The sequence below is a fragment of the Delphinus delphis genome, chromosome 14 (assembly GCF_949987515.2).
Source record: "Delphinus delphis chromosome 14, mDelDel1.2, whole genome shotgun sequence".
NCBI classification, from domain to species: Eukaryota; Metazoa; Chordata; class Mammalia; order Artiodactyla; family Delphinidae; genus Delphinus; species Delphinus delphis.
In genome coordinates this window covers 17934567-17957002 of record NC_082696.1, presented here as the reverse complement: position 1 = coordinate 17957002, position 22436 = coordinate 17934567, and the positions used below count along the sequence as shown (strand labels likewise).

Below are 22436 nucleotides of genomic sequence, written 5' to 3'. Positions count from 1 at the left end.
CCATCTTTCTCTTTGGAAAAATAATGCAGAATTTGGGACACACTTATACTAAAAAAAGTATTGATTGTATATCTGAAATTCAGATTTAACTGGGCATCCTTTATTTTATCTGGCTACCCTGCAATAGACAAAATATATAAATGTGAAGAGGAAAGGAAAATTTTGTCTTCTAAGAAAAATTTTGACAGAACACTGGGATCTCTTCCTCTTAGAAACAAAAGAATACAATATATGGATAATTTTTTGCAAACTATAAAATATAAGTATAAAGTAATAAAATATGAAAAAAATCCTCTAAAATAAAAACTGAAATGCTAAATCGGTTCTATACCCTCCCTTCTATTGCTTTCCAAATCCTTAATAGTATCATTTAGCTTACTTAGAAATGAGCATATATCATATTTACCTATTCAAGGATATGGACGAAAGGGAGTCCCATTAATTAAAGTAAATCAAGAAATATAACTACTAATTTAAGACTGTAAGTTGACCAAAGCAATGTCTGGAGTGTATTTGACCTTTACTGGTAAATAGTTTTTTTGAAGTAATGTTTAGAAATATGTGGAAACTTTTTTTTCTCATTGACCCTGTAGATCAGTTCTGTCCATTAAAAATGCAGTGTGAGCCACATATAGTATTCTAAATTTTCTAGTAGCTGTTTTTAAAAAAGTAAAAAAAATTAAAAAAGTGAAATTAATTTTAGTAACATATTTCATTTAGCCCAGTCTATCCAAAATACTATCATTTTAGCATGTAATCAGTATTTTTATATTATTGTGGTATTTTCTTATAATTTTTTCTTTGTACTAAGCCTTCAAATCCAGCATGTATTTCACTCTTACAACATGCCACAATTTGGACCAGCCACACTTCAAGTGGCTAGTGGCTGCCATATTGGACCGTGCAGCTCTAGATGCCATCTGCTTACTCTCATACGCAATGGTAGTACACTTGCCAGGTATGAGGCCTAGTTCCACACATCCTAGCGTTTATCTGTTTGGTAGCAATTATAGTAGCACTTATCTATTTGGTAGCACTTACTGATATCTTTTTCCAGATTCAAATATCATGCTTGAAGTTTGAATCCCTATCAGTGAGCCAGTGTACAATTTCGGTTCAGTATACATTCTACATATTTTTGAGTGTCTAGTATGTGTCAGAGTTGGAATAAACATATTTACTGTGGGATTAAAATATTTTTTATTTACTAAAATTACAATTTTAGGTACTATATTGAGGTTAAAAGGGGCAGTCCTGAGAATGGCATTCCTGGATTCCACAGGCTGCTTAATGCCACCCGCATATGAATCCTGGAAAGAACACAATGTTCCTGAAGAGAAGGATGAAAAGGAGAAATTGAAAAAACGAAGACCTGTCTCTGTATCTCCCTCCTCTTCTCAGGAAATTAGTGAAAACCAGTATGCAGTGATATGTTCTGAAAAGCAAGCAAAAGTAATCTCACTGCCAACTCAGAACTGTGCTTATAAGCAAAACATTACAGAGACCTCATTTGTTCTTCGTGGAGATATTGTATCATTGAGTAACAGTATCTGCCTTGCCTGCTTCTGTGCCAATGGACACATTATGACTTTTAGGTAAGAGTTAGATTTTTTCTTTTTTTAAACACAGATATAACATTTCCTCCCTCAACACATAATGTTGCAGAATTATATTCAGTTTGAAAGAAAGGCTTTTATTTGTTTACAATCTTATACACTGAGAATTTATTTTCATTCAGTTCATAGTGAACAAGTATGTGAGGAAAACAAATCAGTTTTATCTCCCACTCAGGTGCACTAAATCATAAGGTTTATAAGTTCCCTGCTATTTTTACCTCCTCTAGTATTTGTTCAAGACTAAAACCTACCTGTTTATTAACAAGTTTTTAATTTTTTTCTCAAGTTTGCCAAGTTTAAGACCTCTATTGGATGTGTATTACTTGCCCCTTACCAATATGCGGATAGCCAGAACGTTCTGCTTCACCAACAATGGACAAGCATTATATCTTGTTTCACCTACAGAAATCCAGAGACTCACTTACAGTCAAGAGACCTGTGAAAATCTTCAGGTAAATAACAATAATATTACTATAATTTCTTCAGAGGTGAAATATTTTCTAAGGTCCCTTATATTGTCCCTCCCTTATACTCACAGCAGTGAACAAATAGGCCTACATGAGAAAACTCAAAGCCTTTCTTGAGAGTTTGAGAGCACATGTTTTGAGATTGGTGATAAAGTGTCTTCATCAAACTCTTGTTATAAGAGGGACTCCATCTCCTTGACCCATATTTTTTCTCTCCAGTGATGTCAAAGAAATACAAAATACTACATACATTTTATACCCACTCTCCACATAGAATAAGTATCTATTATACAGAAACAAAAAAAATCCTTTTTAAAGACCTACATTAATGTGAAGATAATTGTATCTCTTTTAGAGTAAATGTGTCATTCCTTCTCATACTCTGTAGTCATGAGGATGTATATGCATTATAAGAAAAAATAAGATTTGATAGGTTTCCTCTGAATATTTTTGTTCATCTATTTGTGAGAGATTACAAATTCTTTAAATACAAAACTATATCTTTTTTAAATATCGAGTGCTTTATTTGCTTGCATATATATTAGAAATCATTGGTTTAGCGTCAACTTTTAAAATAAAAGTGCTCTTAAAATGTTGTAGCTAAAATGTTAATCGATATTTGATATTTAGAGGAAACCGTTATTTAAGGGAACTTCATAATGAAAGCTTTTGCAATTTATCAGCCGTATTTTCCTGGTTTATAAAATTGAATTTGTGGCTTATTTTTAGAACATGAGCTTTAGAGTCAAGAAGACTGAATTTAAGTCCTAGCCATGCTAGTTACACAATTATGTGACGTTAGACAGGTTTCTGTGTCTGAGCTTCATTATCTTTAAAATGAGGATAGAAGTAACATCTAATGTCATAGGGCCTGATGTAAATTAAAGGAGATAATACACGTAAAGTGCTTATTATTAGCACAGTGCTTAGTACTGAATATATGTTCAGTGTCAGATGTTTGTGTTATTTCAGTAAGGTAGACTATACTAGAAACATACTCTTAAATGATATCATGATAAATCTTGAGAGTGAAACAAAATTACATATCTGATATATTAAATTCCCATTTACATTTGGGTGGATGTGTTTTTTTAAAGATTCCTAAATTTCTGAATTAAAATTATGCTTTTTATGGGAAAGGTAAAATTTTCCTTAGTGTTTTCTTTCATTAGTAAAATGTTACTCTATTAAGAAATAATATGGACAATTGAATATATTCTTAATTCATTTCAGTCTGAAATGTGGTCTTAATTCAACTACTCAAAATTCTAAACTTCATCACTTTTCTGGAATCAATTTATTCTATCCTTGGATCAGTGTTTTATTATTTTAGTAAAAATCAATAGCAGCTACAGCAACTTTACCTATTTATGTTTAAATGAACTGGTCACTTAATAGTACACTCAATTTATGTTGATAACTATCTGCTATATGCCTTCATGATATGGTAAGTGAGAAATGAACTCTGTTCAAGGACCTTGTGATAGAATGTTTTCTTTGGGCAATATTGGCATTTTATTTACCTCTGTATTTTCAGTGCCTAAAAATAATGCCTTGTTAAAAACCTGTTGACTAACGAACTCTGTGGTTTCCAGAGAACCCTATTACATTGTGCATTTATTTAACTTTAACCAAAAAAAAATTAGGAAGATATTTATAAACATTAATGGAATTTTTAGCCAAGATGGAATAATAGGAACCAGATTAACCCTCCTGCCTGAAACAACAAAGCATACACAAACATGAAATAATAGTTTTCAAGATCCTAGACATCAGGCAGTGAAATGAAAGTAATCCCTGAGAGACAGGAAGCAAAAGAGGTGCCCCAGCATTCATGCCTTGATAGAGTTTCCAGAACGTTGCAGAGAGAGAACACTAGAGATCTACAAAGGGTGCAAGAGTACTCCGTAGAGTTCTGTTCAGCATATACGTATGGATAAACTCTCTGGCCAGAGAAAGAACCATCTGAAAGGAATAGAGGATTAGAGGGAAACACGCCTTTTCCCAACAGCCAGATGGGAAAAACTTATAATTCATTTATGAGTGTTTTAGTTTCCTAAGGCTGCTGTAACAAATCACCACAAACTTGGTGTCCAAAAACAACATAAATTTATTCTCTTACACTTCTGAAAATTAGAGGTCTGAAATAAGTTTCACTAAGCCAAAATCTAGAGAAGAATCTGTTCTTTGCCTCTTCCCTCTTCTTGTAGCTGCCAGCATCCCTTGGCTAGGGGCCGCATTACTCCACTCTGCCTCCGAGGTCACATTGCCACCTCCTCTTGTGTGTGTCCAATCTCCCTCTGCCTCTCTTTTTAAAAAGACACTTGTAATTGGATTTAGGACTCATCCAGATGATTCAAGATAATTTGCTCGTGGCAAAATACTTCATTACATCTACACAGACCCTTTTTTCCTTACAAGATAACATTTATAGTTTCCAGGGATTAGGACCTGATGCCTTTAGATGACCATTTTTCAGCAGACTTCAATGGGAAATTGGGTAAAGTACTCAGGAAGGTCTTGGCTCATTAGGGAGGAATACTTAGCCTTAAACTGAGCACTGTTCCAGAGTTGCCTAACAAATCATGAAAGCAAGACCCAAAAGGGTCAGGATGTTTCTTAGTATCCCAGAATGAAGCTCAAGATGACTCACAGTAAATTAAAAATATTCAACACCCAACAAAATAAAAATCATAATGTCTGGCATCCTGTCAAATGACCAAGCATGCAAAAAGATAGGGCAGCATGACCCATAATGAGAAGACTAATCAATCAATAGAAACCAAGTCATAACTGACACAGACACTAAAATTAGGGCAGAAAGACATTAAAGCAATTATAACTGTATTTCATGTGTTTAAAAAGTTAAGTAGGAATATAGAAGATATAGAGGCCAAAGTTGAACTTCTAGAGATGAAAATCCACAGTGTTAGAGTTGAAAAATATACTGGATGGAATTAACAACAGATTAGACATTACAGAAGAAAAGATTAGGTAACTTGAAAGCACAGCAATAGAAAAAAACAATTGAGCATTTATACTTGGAAAATTTATAGCACTGAAACACCTATATTATAAAACAGTATATTAGAAAAGTTCTCATCAAACCAGTGACTTCAGCTTCTACCTTAAGAAACAGAAAAAGAAGAGCAAGTTAAACCCAAAGTAAACAGAAGAAAGAAAATAGTAAATATCCAAGTGGAAATCAATGAAATAGAAAACAGGGAAGCAATAGAAAAACATCAATGAAACCAAAAGCTTGAGCTATAAAACCAGTAAAATTGGTCTCAAGCCAGACTGATTATGAAGAGAGAAGTGACTTACCAATATCAAGAATGAGAGAAGTGACTACTGTAGATTCTACAAATGTTAAAATGGATAATAAGGACATATTATGAACAACTTTAGGCCAATAAATTTAAAAACCTGGATGAAATGGGCAAATTCCTTGTGAGACACATATTACCAAAGCTCACTCAAGAAAAAATAAATAACCCGAAGAGTACTATAGGGAAATTGAAGTTAGAAACCTTGGACAAAGAAAATTCTGGGCCCATGTGTCTTCACTGGTGAATTCTATCAACATTTCAGGAAGAAATAGTACCAGTTCTTTACAAAACTCTTCCAAAAATTAAAGTGGGGAAATGCTTCCCAACTTGTTAATGGTAGATTCATAGAATATGGTACCAAAACCAGACAAAGATTTTAAAGTAAAGAAAATTGCTTACAGACCAATATACTTCACAAATATAGATGTTAAAATTCTAAAGGAAATTTTAGCAAATTGAATCCAGCGGTATATCAGAAGGATAATTCTGGTCGTGATAATTCATCATGACCAAGTAGGATTTATCCCGGGAACATGGAGTTGACTTCACATTTGTAAATCGGTCCATGGAATTCACCATATTAGTAAACTAAAAAAAATAGGAAGCAGTTGACAAAATCTAACATCCATTCCTGATTTAAAAATAGTCAAACAAGGAATAAGTGGGAACTTAAAGGGCATCTAGGGAAAATCTACACCTAACGTAATACTCACTGTTGAGATACTGAATTCTTTTTTCCTTAAAATCGGAAGCTAGAAAGGGATGTTCGCTCTCAACACTTCTATTCAGTGTTGTATTTAAGGTTCTAGCCAGTGCATTCAGGCAAGAAAAAGAAAGAAAAGTCATCTCGATCGGAAGGGAAAAAATAAGCCTGTTGTTATTCACAGGTGACACGATCATCTATGTAGGAAATCCAATGAAATCTACTTCTAAACACTACTAGAATTTGACAAGGATGCAGGGTATGAGATCAATATGGGGAAGAAATTTATTTCTTTACTAGCAATGGACATTTGGAAATGAAAATTTTTAAAACACCACTTATAATAGGAACGAAAAATATGAAATACTTTGGGATAAATCTGACAAAAAATATGAACGACTTCTACATTGAAATTCACAAAATATTGAAAGAAACTGTTAATAACCTGAATAAATTGAAACATGTTCTTGGGTCACAAAACTCAATATTAGGATATTGATTCTCCCAAAATTGACCTATAGATTCAAGGCAATCCAAAACAAAATCCAAGTGGGATTTTTTTTTTTGTAGGAATTGACAAGTTTGCTTGAAAATTCATGGAAATGTATGGGAGTAGGCAGAATAGCAGAAAAACTCAAAAAAGAATAAAGTTGAAGGGCTAACACTACCTGATTTTAAGAACTATTATAAAGCTACAGTGATCAAAAGAGCATGATATTGGCATCAAATTAGATAAATAAATCAATGGAACAGAGTAGAGAGTCTAGAAGTAAACCCACACATACCTGGACAACTGATTATTTTTGTTTCTTGAAGTATAGTTGATGTATAATATTATGTAAGTTATAAGTGTACAATATAGTGATTCACAATTTTTAAAGGTTATATTCCACTTATAGTTATTATAAAATATTAGCTATATTCTGTGTGTTGTACAGTATATCCTTTTAGCTTATTTTATACGTTATAGTTTGTACCTCTTAATCCCCTATCCCTATGTTGCCCCTGTCCCCTTCCATCTCCCCACTGGTAACCACTGGTTTGCTCTCTATATCTGTGAGTCTGCTTTTTTGTTATATTCACTAGTATGTTGTATTTTTTAGATTCCACATATAAATGATATCATACAGTATTTGTCTTTGCCTGACTTATTTCACTTAGCATAATGCCTTCCAGGTCCATCCATGTTGCTGCAAATGGCAAAATTCCATTCTTTTTTATGGCTGAGTAGTATTCCTGTGTGTGTGTGTGTGTGTGTGTGTGTGTGTGTTGCATCTTCTTTATCCATTCATCTGTTGATGGACACTGAGGTTGCTTCCATATCTTGGCTGTTGTAAATAATGCTGCTGTGCATGTATCTTTTCAAATTAGTGTTTTTTATTTTTATAAAAAACATATGTAATATGTAACCAGGAGTGGAATTACTGGGTCATATGATAGGTCTATTTTTAGTTTTTTGAGAAGCCTCCATACTGCTTTCCACCGTGGCTGTACCAATTTACATTCCCACCAGCATTCCTAGTGTACAGGAGCTCCTTTTTCTCCACATGGGCAACTGATTTTGACAAAGACAATGCAATGGAGAAAGAATTGCCTTTTCAACAAATTATGCCAGAAAATTGGATGTTAAAATGCAAAAAAAAAAAAATGAGATTTGATCCATGCCTCTCACTATATACAAAAATTGATGGATCAAAATGGATCATAGACCTACATGTAAATCCTAATACTGTAACACTTCTAGAGGGAACCTAAGAGAAGATCTTTGTTAACTTGAGTTGGGCAAAGATTTCTTAGCTATGACACCATAAAAGAACAAATTGATAATTTCAACATCAACAAAATTTAAAACTTCTGCTCTTCAAAAGACACTTAAGAAATAAAAAGATAATCCATAGACTGGAAGAAAATCTTGGCAATGTGTCTGATAAAGGATCTGTATCTAGAATATGTAAAGGGCTCTTAAAGCTCAATAGAAAGAAGACAGACAACTCAGTAAAAACATGGGCAAAATATTTGGACAAATGCTTCACCATGAAGAGATGCTTGACATCATTAGTCATTAGAGAACTGCAAAGTAAAACCACAATGAGATATTGTTAAACACTTACTAGAAAGGCTAAAATTAAAAAGAATACCATGCTAAGTTTTGACAAGGATGTAGAGAATCTAGAACTCTAATACACTTCTGATAGGAATGAAAAAACAAAAACAATACAACCACTTTGGAAAACAGCTTAGCAGTTTTGTAAAAAGTCAAACATCAATGAACGAAAGACATAGTCATTCTACTCCTAGTTTTTTAACCCAAGAGAGAAGTAAATTTATATTCATAGCTGTTTTATTTGTACTAGTCAGAAACTGGAAGTTACCCAAGTGTCCATCAACAGATGAATGCATGATCAAATTATAGTATATCCATACAGTAGAATACAACTCAGCAATAAAAAAGAGTGAAATGTTGGTAACATTCAGTATCATGGATGAATCTCAGAACAGTTATGCTGAGTGAAATAAGCCAAGCAAAGAAGTGTACACATTGTATGATTCTATTTACATAAAACTAAAGAAAATACAAATTAATCTGTGGTGAGAGAAAGCAGATTGGCAGTTACTTAGAGATAGGAGGTCGAGAAGGGCGTTGAGAGAAGGTCTTACAGAGAGGCACAAGGAAATGCAAGTGATGGATATTCACTTTCTTGATGGTGGTCGTGATTTTACGGGCATATGTGTATGTCAAAACTTGGCAATTTTTACACTTTAAGTATATGCAGTTTATTATGTCAATTACCTCAATAAAACTATTTTTAAAAATTAATGGATTTCAGGACTTTTTATTAGCATTAAAGTGCAGTTAGTCAAAAGTATATGTTTATGGATCGAAATACTTAAATTTCTTTCTACAGCATTATTCTAACCATATCTTGAGTGAAAACACAAGGAAAATTTACAAGTTGTCTTTCAAATTGATGACTTAATTTATCTGTGAAACTTAAATAAAACTTACCATAATCATAAAGAGGTGGAACATACCGATTAATTCAGTTTAAACAATTAAGTTAATAACTGTTCTAAGCACCTCAAGATTGTAACTTATAAACAAAACTCCATGTGTTCACTGTAAAAAATCGATGACAGTTGAACTGTTTAGGTTCTCTTGAATATATTATGCAGCAATACTGAAATTTATTACTGTGCTTATCTTGGAAGATATTTATGTAGTCTCAATATTCTTATAACAGAGAGTTTTCTTAATCAAAGTTATTAAAATCAGTGATTATTTGATGTAATAAAAAGAGTTTAGTTATTATAAATAATACTGCTGTGAATATTGGTGTTTTCATTTTCTTCAGATATATACTGAAGAAAGTGGAATTTTGGATCATACGGTAGTTCTGTTTTTAGTTTTTTGAAGAACTTCCATACTGTTTTCCATAGTGGCTGCACCAATTCACATTCCCATCAAGAGTGCACTATGGTTTCCTCTCCTCCACACCCTTACCATCATTCGTTATTTATAGGCTTTTTGATGATAGCCATTCTGACAGCAACCAAGATATGGAAGCAACCGAAGTGTCCCATCAGCAGGTGAATGGATAAAGAAGATGTGATAGATAGATAGATAGATAGATACATGCATACATACATACACACATACATACACACACACACATACAATGGAGTACTACTTAAACATAAAAAAGAATGAAATTTTTCCAGTTGCAACAACACATATGGACCTGGAGGGTATTGTGCTAAGTGAAACAAGTCAGACAGAGAAAAACATACTGTACATTATCACTTATGTGTGAAATCTAAAAAATAAAACAAATGAATGAATATAACAAAACAGAAACAGACTCACAGATAGAGAAAACAAACTAGTGGTTACCGGTGGGGAGAGGGAAGAAGGGAGGGACAATATAGGGGTAAGGGATTAAGAGGTACAAACAACTATGTATAAAATAAATAAGCTCTAAGGATATATTGTACAGTACAGAGAATATAGCCAATATTTTGTAATAACTTTAAATGGAGTATAATCTATACAAATATTTAATCACTCTGTTGTACATCTGAAACTAATATTATAAATCAACTGTACTTCAATTTAAGAAAAAAAGAGTAGTGACAAACAAAGCACTTACATTGACTCATTCATGAAATTAGTCCTATATTTTACCACTTAAGCTTATAAACACAAATGACAAATGAAATCCAACTGTCTAACATCAAACAAGTATACTTGTTTCTATATATTCATATTTTAGAGTAGTTTAAAAGTTCCAGACATCGTTTCAGAGATACAGTTTCCCATTACTAGATGTAGAGAAATCTCAGATAGTACAAATCTATTTCGATTTCACCAACATGTATTAGTCATTAAAGTTAAGTGTTCTAAAGCATAAATTTATCATAATTAAAATCCTTATTTAGATACAAGTGAAAAAATACCTATAGATACTATTTTATATTCTTGAAATATGTACGTTTTTAACATCAATACTTCTCCCCAAATTCTAATACTAACTGCAGACAGTGCAGACTCATTAAGAAATACCTAATTTTTTTTTTTACATCTTTATTGGAGTATAATTGCTTTACAATGGTGTGTTAGTTTCTGCTTTATAACAAAGTGAATCAGTTATACATATACATATGTTCCCATATCTCTTCCCTCTTGCATCTCCCTCCCTCCCACCTTCCCTATCACACCCCTCCAGGCGGTCACAAAGCTCCGAGCTGATCTCCCTGTGCTATGCGGCACTTCCTTCAAAGATATCTATTCACAATGTTAATCTAATGATAAATGACTTGCATATTTTCTAATTTGTTTCATCCCTATGTGAAAGGAGATTTTTCTATTTAGTGTATACATCATTGAGTGTCTGATCTTGGAATTGTATGTTATCTTCAGTTTATTAAAGATAATCTTCATTATCTTTAATCCTGGTAACATTCCCGAGAGGTAAGTATTTTTATCACTTCTTTATAAAGTTGAGGAAGCCAGTTCCCTGGGAGACTGATTTGCCTAAGCTTCCTCTGCAAGTAAAAGTCAGAGGTGAGAGTCAAACCCAGGTCCACGTGGTTCCAAAGTTTATACTCATTCCAGTACACTGTAGTGATTCTTGATTTATAACTGTAATCTTTGGATTTTTAAATTTCTTAACTTTACATTTGTAAGATTGCAAGCTCATTAAACACCAAATAAATTAAGAGCTGTAAACCATAATTCTAAAGTGAGGTAAATTTCAAAAAACATTTTTATGCTGTGACTCTCTCTCTCTCTCTATATATATATGTCATATTACTCTTGATTTAGCATAAAAGACACTCAAATGGTAGCTATTTGCCATTTGTTTTATCAATTTAATAGATACAGTTTAAATTAGAATCTGTGAAGTACAGTATAAAAAAGATTGGAAATATGCCTAAAATCATCTTCTTTATATAGGCTAATATAAATTTGAATTAAATAATAGGTATTAGTATATTCTATGGTGGGTTTTAGCAAGTTTGATTTATTGACTTCAGGAGGTTTTTCGTTCTACTTTTACTCCACTTTATAGAAATCCAGAGGAAGAGAATGAAAATGTAAAGCCTTTAATCCACTTCAGCATTATAAATGAAACTCTGTGTTGTATAGTGTTAATATATATTTCCTTTCATTTATAATCTGGTTGGAGAGACAGCATTAATATGGATAATACTGAGAATTCCCTCATGGTTCAACGGTTAAGACTCCGTTCTCTCACTGCCGTGGGCCCGGGTTCAATCCCTGGTTGGGGAACTAAGATCCCACAAGCTGCGCGGTGCGGCCAAAAATATATATATGTGTACAGATATACCTAAATGTAAAATCTTTGGACATCCTTTATTAACTTTCTTAGCACAGCCCTAAGGAAGAAACTCTAAAAAATACATACTTTAGCTCCAACTGTAATAATGTAATATCAGAATACAACAGAACTATCTGGAACCAGTGGTGTACTTGTCCTTTGTATCATAGCTACTTCTCTTTAATGGGCAGAAATGCAATCCCAAAGCCTCACTATACTTTTATTTTGCTTCTAAAGCTTCCCAAAACTGCCTTGCAAATAATATTGCTACCATCCTTTTTTTTTTTTATAGAAACTCCTCTTCCCTCTTTATGTCTCATCTACAAAGTCAGTAAGATGTCAGCAATTTTTCTTGTCTCCTGACTTACTTTTACCATTTCTGTGCTCTGAAAAATATTGACAAAAATTTCAGAAAACTCTGACAATATAAAAAGAAGCCTTTCCATCTCCCTGCCAGATTTCCAAAATTCCAGGTTTATGTTGGCATAATTCTCTTCCCAGCATTTGTTTATGAAAAAAGAAGTATGTATGTCTTTCTGAACTACTAATTTTCTGACTCAGCTATTTTGGATAATTCCAAGACTGTGTATCGTCATTACACTGGACTTTTCAACTTGCTAATAGATTTTCTTCTTTCTAATTTAAGAAGACCTAGTTATTAATCCAGTTACCAATTCCTGATAAGAGTTATATGAACACTTTGTCATTAAGATTGGAATCTCCTTACAATTTAAGCAGGAATATCATCTTTGCTTAAAATGTGAAAAAAGTAATCTAGCCAAAGTAGCAAGCAGCAAGTTATTCTTAGTCAAGTTAGTCTTAATAACTTACTGTTTGACCAAGTCAGAATGTTCTAGATCTGATCATTTGAAGTGTACTCATTGTTTGTGAACCTCAACAGGTAATGTAAGTTTGAGTTAAAGAGTTTACAGTGATGGTTTTGTGAATTATAGTTTAGTGTCCCTGAAGCTTTAACAATTACAATTTGTTTTGATTTTAAAGGAAATGTTGGGTGAACTCTTCACTCCTGTAGAAACACCTGAAGCACCAAACAGGGGATTCTTTAAAGGCTTGTTTGGAGGTGGTGCACAATCTCTTGATAGAGAAGAACTATGTAAGTTGATTTATTTAATTTGGATAATATGTCTATAAAACAGAAACATCCAAGCCATATAAATTTTTCTTACATGTATAAATTATGTTCACCTTTTTCCTCTCTGTCACAACAATTGATAGACCCAAGTTTTTGCAAAATACATAAAATTATATTCTGCCATATTCTAACTCAAGTCAGGGGAATAGTTTACTCTGGAAACCAAAATCGGAATGGCTTCAGGTGACTAAAAAGGAATATTCACAGCTTTAAATGAATAATTTTTAAAATATTTTTGACTTTCATTAAATATGATCTACATTATTTTAATTCTGTAATTGACTTTAGTTGATGACCTTAACTTTGAAACGTTTTTACTTAAACATTTATTTTATCTTACAAAACTTCCAGAACTAGTCTCATTGCACTTAGAAGGTTATTTAAAATATAAAATCTGGTTCATCTACTACCTTCCATAGAATTGGCACAAATCAGAAATTGGTCCTTGAATGAACTAATGAATCAATGAATGTCTGACCTTTCTTTCAAATAGGAGCTCTTAGCTATCCTTGAATTTTTATTTTCTTTTATTCTTTATTTTTTGCTAGAATATTTTAGAATTTCCCTTTTCTGTTTGGTTGACTAGAAAGACTGTAAGATTAAATACCAGCAAGTAAGTGTGTAGTGCAAGTTCATTTTAAAAACTTACCCAAATGATTGTTCAGTCATCTGGGTAATGAGGATTGGTCAGTTTTAATTCATTTAAAAAATGAAGACTGTTCTTCAAGTCACGGGGGGACGGATATTTTAGAATAACATTCTTACTGAGGTTAATAGACAAAGTTATACAAAATTCAAACATATATACATTTTTTACTTCTCGAAAACATCGAAGAGCTAACAGTATAGTGGAGACGGTATCCGTGGGGAAAGGTGGTGAGCGTGGCAACCTGAGGCCACTTTTACCCTGGAGTACTTTGCTAATCTAAAGCAGCAAGCTGAGATTCTAAACTGTGTTAGGACTAGCAAGGTAGGCTCCCAGAATTGGCTAAGATGGGAACCCTGATAAATAACTCTTTCTCTTTGCAAAGACCCCAAAGGGCCACAGCTTAAGAGTAAAGGTGAACTGGAAGTAAATCAGCACATACAGACACACAGACTTTCAGCTCAGCCTGAGATGATCTGAGTGGCCCGGAAAACTTTCAACTTCAATTAAGATTTTTTCAAACTGCTAAAGTCCCCAGCAACTGGCAGATTCCAATGAAAATGTTCTCTAAAGAAAGATAACATATTCAGAGTCCTCATATCATTTTTAGAAATAGGTTTTCAAATATGTAGTCAGGTAATCTGGAATACTAGGAATCAACACCATGATCAATAAAACAGAAAAAGCCAGAGCAGAATCACAGGTACTTCAAATATTGGAGTCATCAGACACAGACTATAAAATAATTATTCATATTATGTTCAAGAGGATAAGTATCAATACCGTGCCTGAACATTTTATCAGGTAACTGAAAGCTATACAATGAATACAACAAATGTGTAAAAGACTAAAATGAAATTCTAGAAATGAAAGATTCAGAAACCAAGATTAAAAGCTTAGTGGATGAATTTAACCACAAATTAGACACAACTGAAGAAAGAATTACATAACTTAAACGTACGTCAAAATAAAACATCCAGAATGTAGCACAGAGAAACAAAAAGATGTAAGATACATAGGAGAAGATAAAGGAAATAGAAGTTGCAGTGAGAGGGGCTAACATATGTTAGACCTTCTCAAGAAGCAGATAGGAAAGAATGTGAAGAAGAATCAATATGTAAAGAGATACAGCTGGGAATTTTTCAGAATTGATAGAATACAGCACTTCACACATAAGAAGCCAATTAATTCCAAGAGGGATATTTTTTAAAAATCCACAACTAGATAGGTCACATGAAAATAATGTGCATCAAAAACAAAGAAAAACTTTCAAGTGGCTAGAGAAAAATGATAGGTACCTTTTAGCAAGTTATGGACTGAGTTCTCAACAGCCAAGTAATAGGATGATCTTCTATCATCCTATTATCAGAAGATAGTACTTAATCTAGAACTATATACTGAAAAGAAAATATTCTTCAAGAACGAGAGAGTTTTAGACAAGTGAACAAATAAGCCTCACTATCACACTAAAGGGAATGCTAAAGGATGTACTTCAAATAGAGGGAAAATAATCCTGATGGAATGTCAGAAATATAGGAGACAATGCTTTGGAAAGAAAGTAATAAATACATGCATAATTATAATTACTGAAATCTTTATAAACTGTAAAGCAAAGTCTTGTGGTATGTGTATACACATATAAATAAACAATGTGATCCAAAATATTGCATAAAATCAAGGAAATTAGAAAGGATAAATGGATTTGAGGTGATCTGGGATCCCTGCATTTTTTGAGAGACTTGTAAAAAGATCTATTAGCATTAATAAGTTAAGGATTCTTGTTGTCATTTCTAGGGTGACCTCTGTAACCTAGAAAAGTAGTACATAACTTGATGAATAGCAGGAAGATCACAGTCCTTCCAAAAGGAGGGAAGAAAGAACACAAAACAGGTGAGATAACTAGAAAACACATGAAGGATGGTAGATTTACTTAAATATAAATAACCGTAGTAAATGTAGGTAGAATAAATATTCTAGTTAAAAGATAGAGACTATCAGACTAAATTTTAAAAGAAGGATAAGTCTATTGCTCACAGAAGACACATTTAAAATATAAGAGATAAATACTACCAAATGTAAAATAGATAGCTAGTGGGAAGCAGCTGCATAGCACAGGGAGATCAGCTCCTTGCTTTGTGACCACCTAGAGGGGTGGGATAGGGAGGGTGGGACGGAGACGCAAGAGGGAGGAGATATGAGGATATATGTATATGTATAGCTGATACACTTTGTTATAAAGCAGAAACTAACACACCGTTGTAAAGCAATTATACTCCAATAAAGATGTTAAAAAAATTTTTTTAATAAAAAATAAAATATAAGAGCACAGAAAGATTGAAATTTTAAAAGGTAGAAAAGCACAAACGCAAATGAATCGTCTGCCTGGTACAACTATGTTAATATCAGAAAGAGTGAACATTAAGGCATTATTAAGTATACCTAATATTTTGACTTCAGTATATATAAAAAACAAATATGGACATAACTGCTAGAAGAGACAATTTCTCAATCATAGTGGGGACTTCTAAAATATATCCATTGATTGAGATATAACAGCAGATAAAAAATAGGTTGCAAGGGTACAGAAGATATTAACAACACAATGAAGGAACTTAAACCTAAAGAACATTGCAGAATATACATTTTCAAACACATACAGAATGTTCATAAAATGTATTCTATTGATATTTGTAGGGAAATTATAGATGAATACTGAAGTATTTTGGAGTAAAATATCAATTTCTATAATAAATTTTTAAGTATTCCATTCAAAAATTATATATATACAGACATAGTCAAATGGCAAAAAAAATAAAATGTTATCTATTACCAAAATTAGGTCATGGATATATGGATGTTTATTATACAATTCTTTTTACTTTCCTATATGTTTGAAACTTACATTATAAAAAGTTAGGGTGTTTTTTTAAGTTTACATTATGTTAGATGATTTTTTTAAAAAATCAACAGATTCCAATGGATTAGAATTAAGAATGTGTGATCTAATCACAGATGATATGTCAAGACCAAGTTTGCATTGTTCCAGGAATTCAAAGCTGATTTATTATTTTTTAAAAAGTTAATTGGTAGTTCACCACATTAACAGATTAAAGAGAAAAATCATACCACCACCACAATAAATGCAAAAGAGATGTGTTAAAATTCAGTATCCATTCATGATAAAAATTCCTAGAAAGTAATTTGATAAATTATAGCTACAAATGCTACAACATTTAACTATCAAAACTCTATAGCAAATATCACACTTAGTACAGGAACATTAAAAAATATTTTAAATTTTTCCTTTGACATAAGGTATGAGATATAATTCTGTTACCACATATATTCAACAATGTATTAAAGTCCCTAGAGACTTTAAAAGGGAACTAAAAAGAAATAAAAGGTACAATAATAGGATAGGGAGAACAAAATAATCACTTGTGAATGTTTGATATGATGACATATTTAGAAAGCCTAAAATATCTGTAGCTAAATCATTAGAAATAATAGTTTAGTAAACTGACTAGATATAATCAGCATATAAAAATAAAATTCATTCATATCATATTAACAGTAAAAAATGAAATTTTAAAAATTGCTCTTTGTATTAGTTTTCCATTGCTGCTATAACAAATTGCCACAAACTTAGTGACTTGAAACAACAGAAATTCTATTATCTTACAGTTTTATAAGTTAGAAATCAACATGGGTCTCACTAGTGTGTTACCAGGACTGTGTTCCTTGTTGGAGGCTTTAGGAGAGAATGGTTTCCTTGCCTTTTTCAGCTTCTAGAGGCCATCCACATTCCATACCTGGTGATGCCTTCCTTAATCTTCAAAGCTAGCAACTTTTTTGCATCTCTCTGTTTTTCTGAAGCCACATTTCTCTGCCCACAGCTGGGGAAAGCTCTTTGCTTTTAAGAACACATGTGATTATACATTGGGTTTACCTGTATAATTAGTCTACCTTTAGGTCTTTAACTTAATCACATCTGCAGAGTCCCTTTTCCCACGAAGGTAACATATTCACAGGTTCCAGGAATTAGAGTGTCGTCATCTTTGGGGGTTTGGGGGGGCATTATTCTACCTACCACAAGAGTATCAAAAAAAATCAAATACCTAGAAATAAGTCTTAACAGAAGATGTTCAGGGACCTCCATGGGGAAGGTAGAAAATTATCGAACTTCGTTGAGAGAAGTTAATGACCCAAATAAATGAAGAGGTATACCATGTTCGTGTGGTAGAAGATGCAATAAGAACATCCCTTCTCTCAAAACTGATATATGCATGTACACAAATAAACATTTAATGAAGTCCTTATCAACACCCCCCCAAATTTTGTAACTGATTCTAAATTTTATATAGGAATTCAAAGGGTCTCACTACTTCTATTAACATTATACTAGAGGCTTTAACCAGGACAATTAGGCAAGAAAAGTAAATACAGGCATGCAGGTTTGGAATGGAAGAAGTAAAATTACCTCTCTTCACAGATGACATAACCCTGCATATAGCAGATCTTAAGGAAACCACACACACACAAAAAAAAACATTCTAGGGAGTTCCCTGGTGGTCCAGCTGGTTAGGGCTTGGCACTTTCACTCCTGTAGCCCCAAATTCAATACCTGGTCAGGAAACTAAGATCCCACAAACTGCACTGCGTGGCCAAAAAATTTTTTAAATTAAAAAATTTTTTAAAACACATTCTAGCCAATAAACAAGTTCAGCAAGATTTTATACAAGATCCATATAAAGAATTGATTGCATTTCTGTACACTAGCAATGAACAAACCAAAAATTAAATTAAGCAAACAATTTCATTTATAATAGCATCAAAAAGAAAAAATACTAAAACATATACTAAACATATGGAAAACATATACTAAAACATATACTAAAAACTTCGAACATCATTTAAAGAAATTAAGACATAAATAAATGGATTAATATCTTACATTCATGGATTGGAATATTTAATATTGCTAAGATGGCAGTACTCCTCAGGTTGATCTATACATTCAATGCTGTCCTTGTCAAAGTCCAAGCTGGTTTTTTGAAGAAAGAAACAAGCTGTTCCTAAGATTCATATGGAAATGGAAAGGATCCAAAATAGCCACACACACACAATTTTTTCTGAAAAGAAGAAAGAAGATACAGAACTCACACATTTTGATTTCCAAAGCTGCTACAAAGCTGTAATCATCAAGAGGGTGTGGTACTGGCATTAGGGTAGATACATAGACATGGAATAGAATTGAGAGTCCAGAAGTAAGCCCATACATGTATGGTCGATTGATTTTCTACAAGGATACCAAGAAACTTCAATGGTGAAAGAGTGGTCTTTTTGACAGATGGTGTTGGGACAATGGATATCCACATGCAAAAGAATGGATTGGACCCCGACCTCACACCATACACAAAAATTAACTCAGAGTGGATCAAAGACCTCAGTGTAAGAGCTAAAACTATAAAACTCTTAGAAGAAAACCTAAGTATAAATCTTTGTGACCTTAGATTAGGCAATGGTTTCTCAGATATGACACCTAAATCATAAGCAACCAAAGAAAAAAATAGGTAAATTGGATTTCATCAGAATTAAAAGTCAAAAAAGATAGTCTGATATCTCATAAGAGTCTAATATCGAGTATTAAAAAATTCTTACAACTCAACAATAAAAAAACAAATAGCCCAATTTTTAAATGGGCAAAAGGTTTGAATAGACTCTTCTCCAAAGAAAAGATACAAATGGCCAATAAACACACAAAAAGATGCTCAATATAATTTGTCATTAGAGAAATGCAAATCAAAACCACAAGGAAATACCACTTCACATTGACTAGGACGGTTGTAATCAAAAAGATGTACAGTAACAAATCTTCTCAAGGATATGGAGAAATCAAAACCCTCACAAGTTGCTGGTGGAAATGTAAAATAATGTAACCTCTTTGGAAGACTCTGGCAGTTCCTCAAGAAGTTAAACATAAAATTATATGACCCAGCAGTTCCACTACTAAGTATATACCCAAGAGAATTGAAAACACATGTTCACACAAAAACTTGTACAAGTGTTCATAGCAGCATTATTCATAGTAGCCAAAAAGTGAAAACAACTCAAATGTCCATCAACTGATGAACAGATAAACAAAATGTCATATATCCATATCCATACAATGGAATATTATTCAGTTATTAAAAAGGATGAAGTACTGATACATGCTACAATATGGTTGAATCTTGACAGTAAGTGAAAGAAGCCAGACACAAGCCCACGCAGTGTGTGAATCATTTGTATGCAATGTTCAGAACAGGAAAATTTATGGAGACAGAGAGTGGATTATTGATTGCCAAGGGCTGAGAAGTGGAGGAAATGGAAAGTGACAGCTAATAATCATGGGTTTGTTTGGGTGTTTTGTTTTGTGCTTGAGTAAAATGCTCGAGAATTAGTGATGGTAGTTGTACAACCTTCTGAATAAACTAAAATTTACTGAATGGTTCAAGGCCAAATTTTATGATATGAGTTACATTTCTAAAAGAAATGTATGCTGAAGAAAGAGGGAATCTGACATCAGTCTTTAACGTATTTTAAGACTTTTGCAGTTATCTAGGTGTTAGGTGATGAGGGTCTAGGTTATAAAGGGAAAGGAAGCAATGAATTCCTGAGATCTTTTGAAAGAAGAAGTTGATCTATTTGGTAAGTGACAAGATAAATGGATAGAAAGAAAGGGATGTGGTTATCTACAACTTTTGGAGACTGAAAAGAAATACTGAATAAATTCTACATTTTCCTTCTAAGCCTAAGCATAGTATTTCAAGTAAGAAAAAGTGTGGTATAAATAAACTAAAATAAATATGTATATTTAAATCTATGTCTTTGAATTTAAATATTTTTAAGTTAATTTATCTTTAATTTTTTGGACACTTAAGAGTGATTTTTTTACTGTTATTAAAGTGGTATCAGTATACCCATTATTCATTTCAACAAATAATTACCAGTCACTTTTTTGCTCAAGTTCTATTATATGAACTAGTATAGAATAGAATATTTATTAATGTACGTTGTGTTTTTGTATGTTTGAAAAGTATCTACAAATTATTAAAACAATCATAACTAAAAAGTAATAATTATATAGTAAAATAAATACTTCAATTATATTGTCAATCAAGTTTGTTTTAATGCTATCAGGTAGTAGGATTTTATTAGTAAAAAATTTTCATTTTCTGGGTTACTCTTTCATTTATCAAATCGTTCAGTTGGAGAATCATCCTCGGGAAAGGCTTCAAGAAGTCTTGCTCAGCATATCCCTGGCCCTGGTGGCATCGAAGGCGTGAAAGGAGCAGCATCTGGAGTTGTTGGTGAATTAGCACGAGCCAGGTTGGCACTAGATGAAAGAGGGCAGAAACTTAGTGACCTGGAAGAAAGAACTGCAGCTATGTTATCCAGTGCAGATTCATTTTCTAAACATGCTCACGAGGTATGTCTGTCAAATATTTAAGCCAAAAAGCCTAGGTAAAGCAAGTATGAAAACTACTGTATTTTTATAGCTGTTGTATTTCTTCACATGAATTTTCATGTATCCTCAGTATGGTTGCAAATTCCTAATTTTTGCCGCCAGCGGGAACCATTACAAGAATATGTCTCAGTAGCCTTTGGTCTCTTACTGTAGTTTATAAATTTTGAAGGTACCTGCTCACCTTCAGCCTTTTTGTAAACAAAGCCAGTGGCTTTGCAAACAGTTTCTTAGGGGTTACAGTAACAACAACAAAGCTAATTTTCCTAAATGCCCAGATTCTACTACAAACTTCTCCTAGAGAAGGAAATAATTTGCCTCTTGATCTTTAGGTAGAGTTAAGTAACTGAAATTGGCCAATGTTTTTATTCAATGAAACAATACTGAATCTGTCTGTAGACCAGCTCACACAGAGGAGTAATGTGCATTTTTGCAACGAATTCATCTTGATGAACTAGGAAGTTGTGGTGGAGCTTAAAAACAGATGCTCTAAAGTAGGGGATCCCTAACTGGCCTTCTTACAAATACACTTTGTTAGCCAGAATAGTACCCTTGGAAAACTGAATTTAAAAGCCGTCAGGTGGAATACACGTTCTTCATTTCGACACAGAGTTCTGCCACTCCTTGATGCTTTATACTGGGCTACTTCACACATTTAGTTCCTAGCCTAGCCCTCAAAGGCATTTTGAGTGTATTATCTGAAAAAGCCATATTAAGGTTATTTTTATATTTGAGTACCCACTCTGTCAGTAATAGCTCTTCTTTAAACTTTTCAGTCAAAAGTCATCTCCTCCTTGCTCAATAATGTTGACAACTAGAATGTATGAGAGGTAACTTGACTTGGGAGAGAATTGTCCAGGCTTTCAGAGATCTTTCGTGAGTCCATGTACTAGGCCAACACACCTCAGATACAGGCTAGTGCCTTAAATCTAGGTCAGGCCTTTTGTTGGCATAACCGTGCCCCTGACTGTGATCTCTAAGGCATATAACAGTTCAGTTAACCTCAGATATATCTACAGTCAAAATATTTAGCAAAGAGCTCAATCCCTAGCTGTTCGCTCTTCCCTTCTACCAGACGTTCCTGAGCCATATGTGAGAGTCTAAGGAAGACAGTACGTTGAGGTGGTTAAGATCATGGGTTCTTGAATTAGACTCCATGGGTTCAAATCCCAGTT

At 33.1% G+C, this 22436-nt stretch overlaps 1 protein-coding gene across 6 annotated transcripts in view; it reads left to right on the top strand.

Annotated features, from left to right (window-relative positions):
• STXBP5 (syntaxin binding protein 5) overlaps nt 1-22436 on the top strand; it is a 168876-nt gene that overhangs the window by 139182 nt on the left and 7258 nt on the right. For 5 of the 6 annotated variants that reach the window (XM_060029828.1, XM_060029827.1, XM_060029825.1 and 2 more), the window contains 4 exons: nt 1226-1595; nt 1903-2068; nt 12958-13069; nt 21005-21225. In XM_060029828.1, the coding sequence (XP_059885811.1) occupies nt 1226-1595; nt 1903-2068; nt 12958-13069; nt 21005-21225 (869 nt within the window). Of the gene's footprint in view, nt 1-1225; nt 1596-1902; nt 2069-12957; nt 13070-15548; nt 15645-21004; nt 21226-22436 lie in introns of those variants that run through there. The other variant, XR_009521897.1, reaches the window with a different exon arrangement.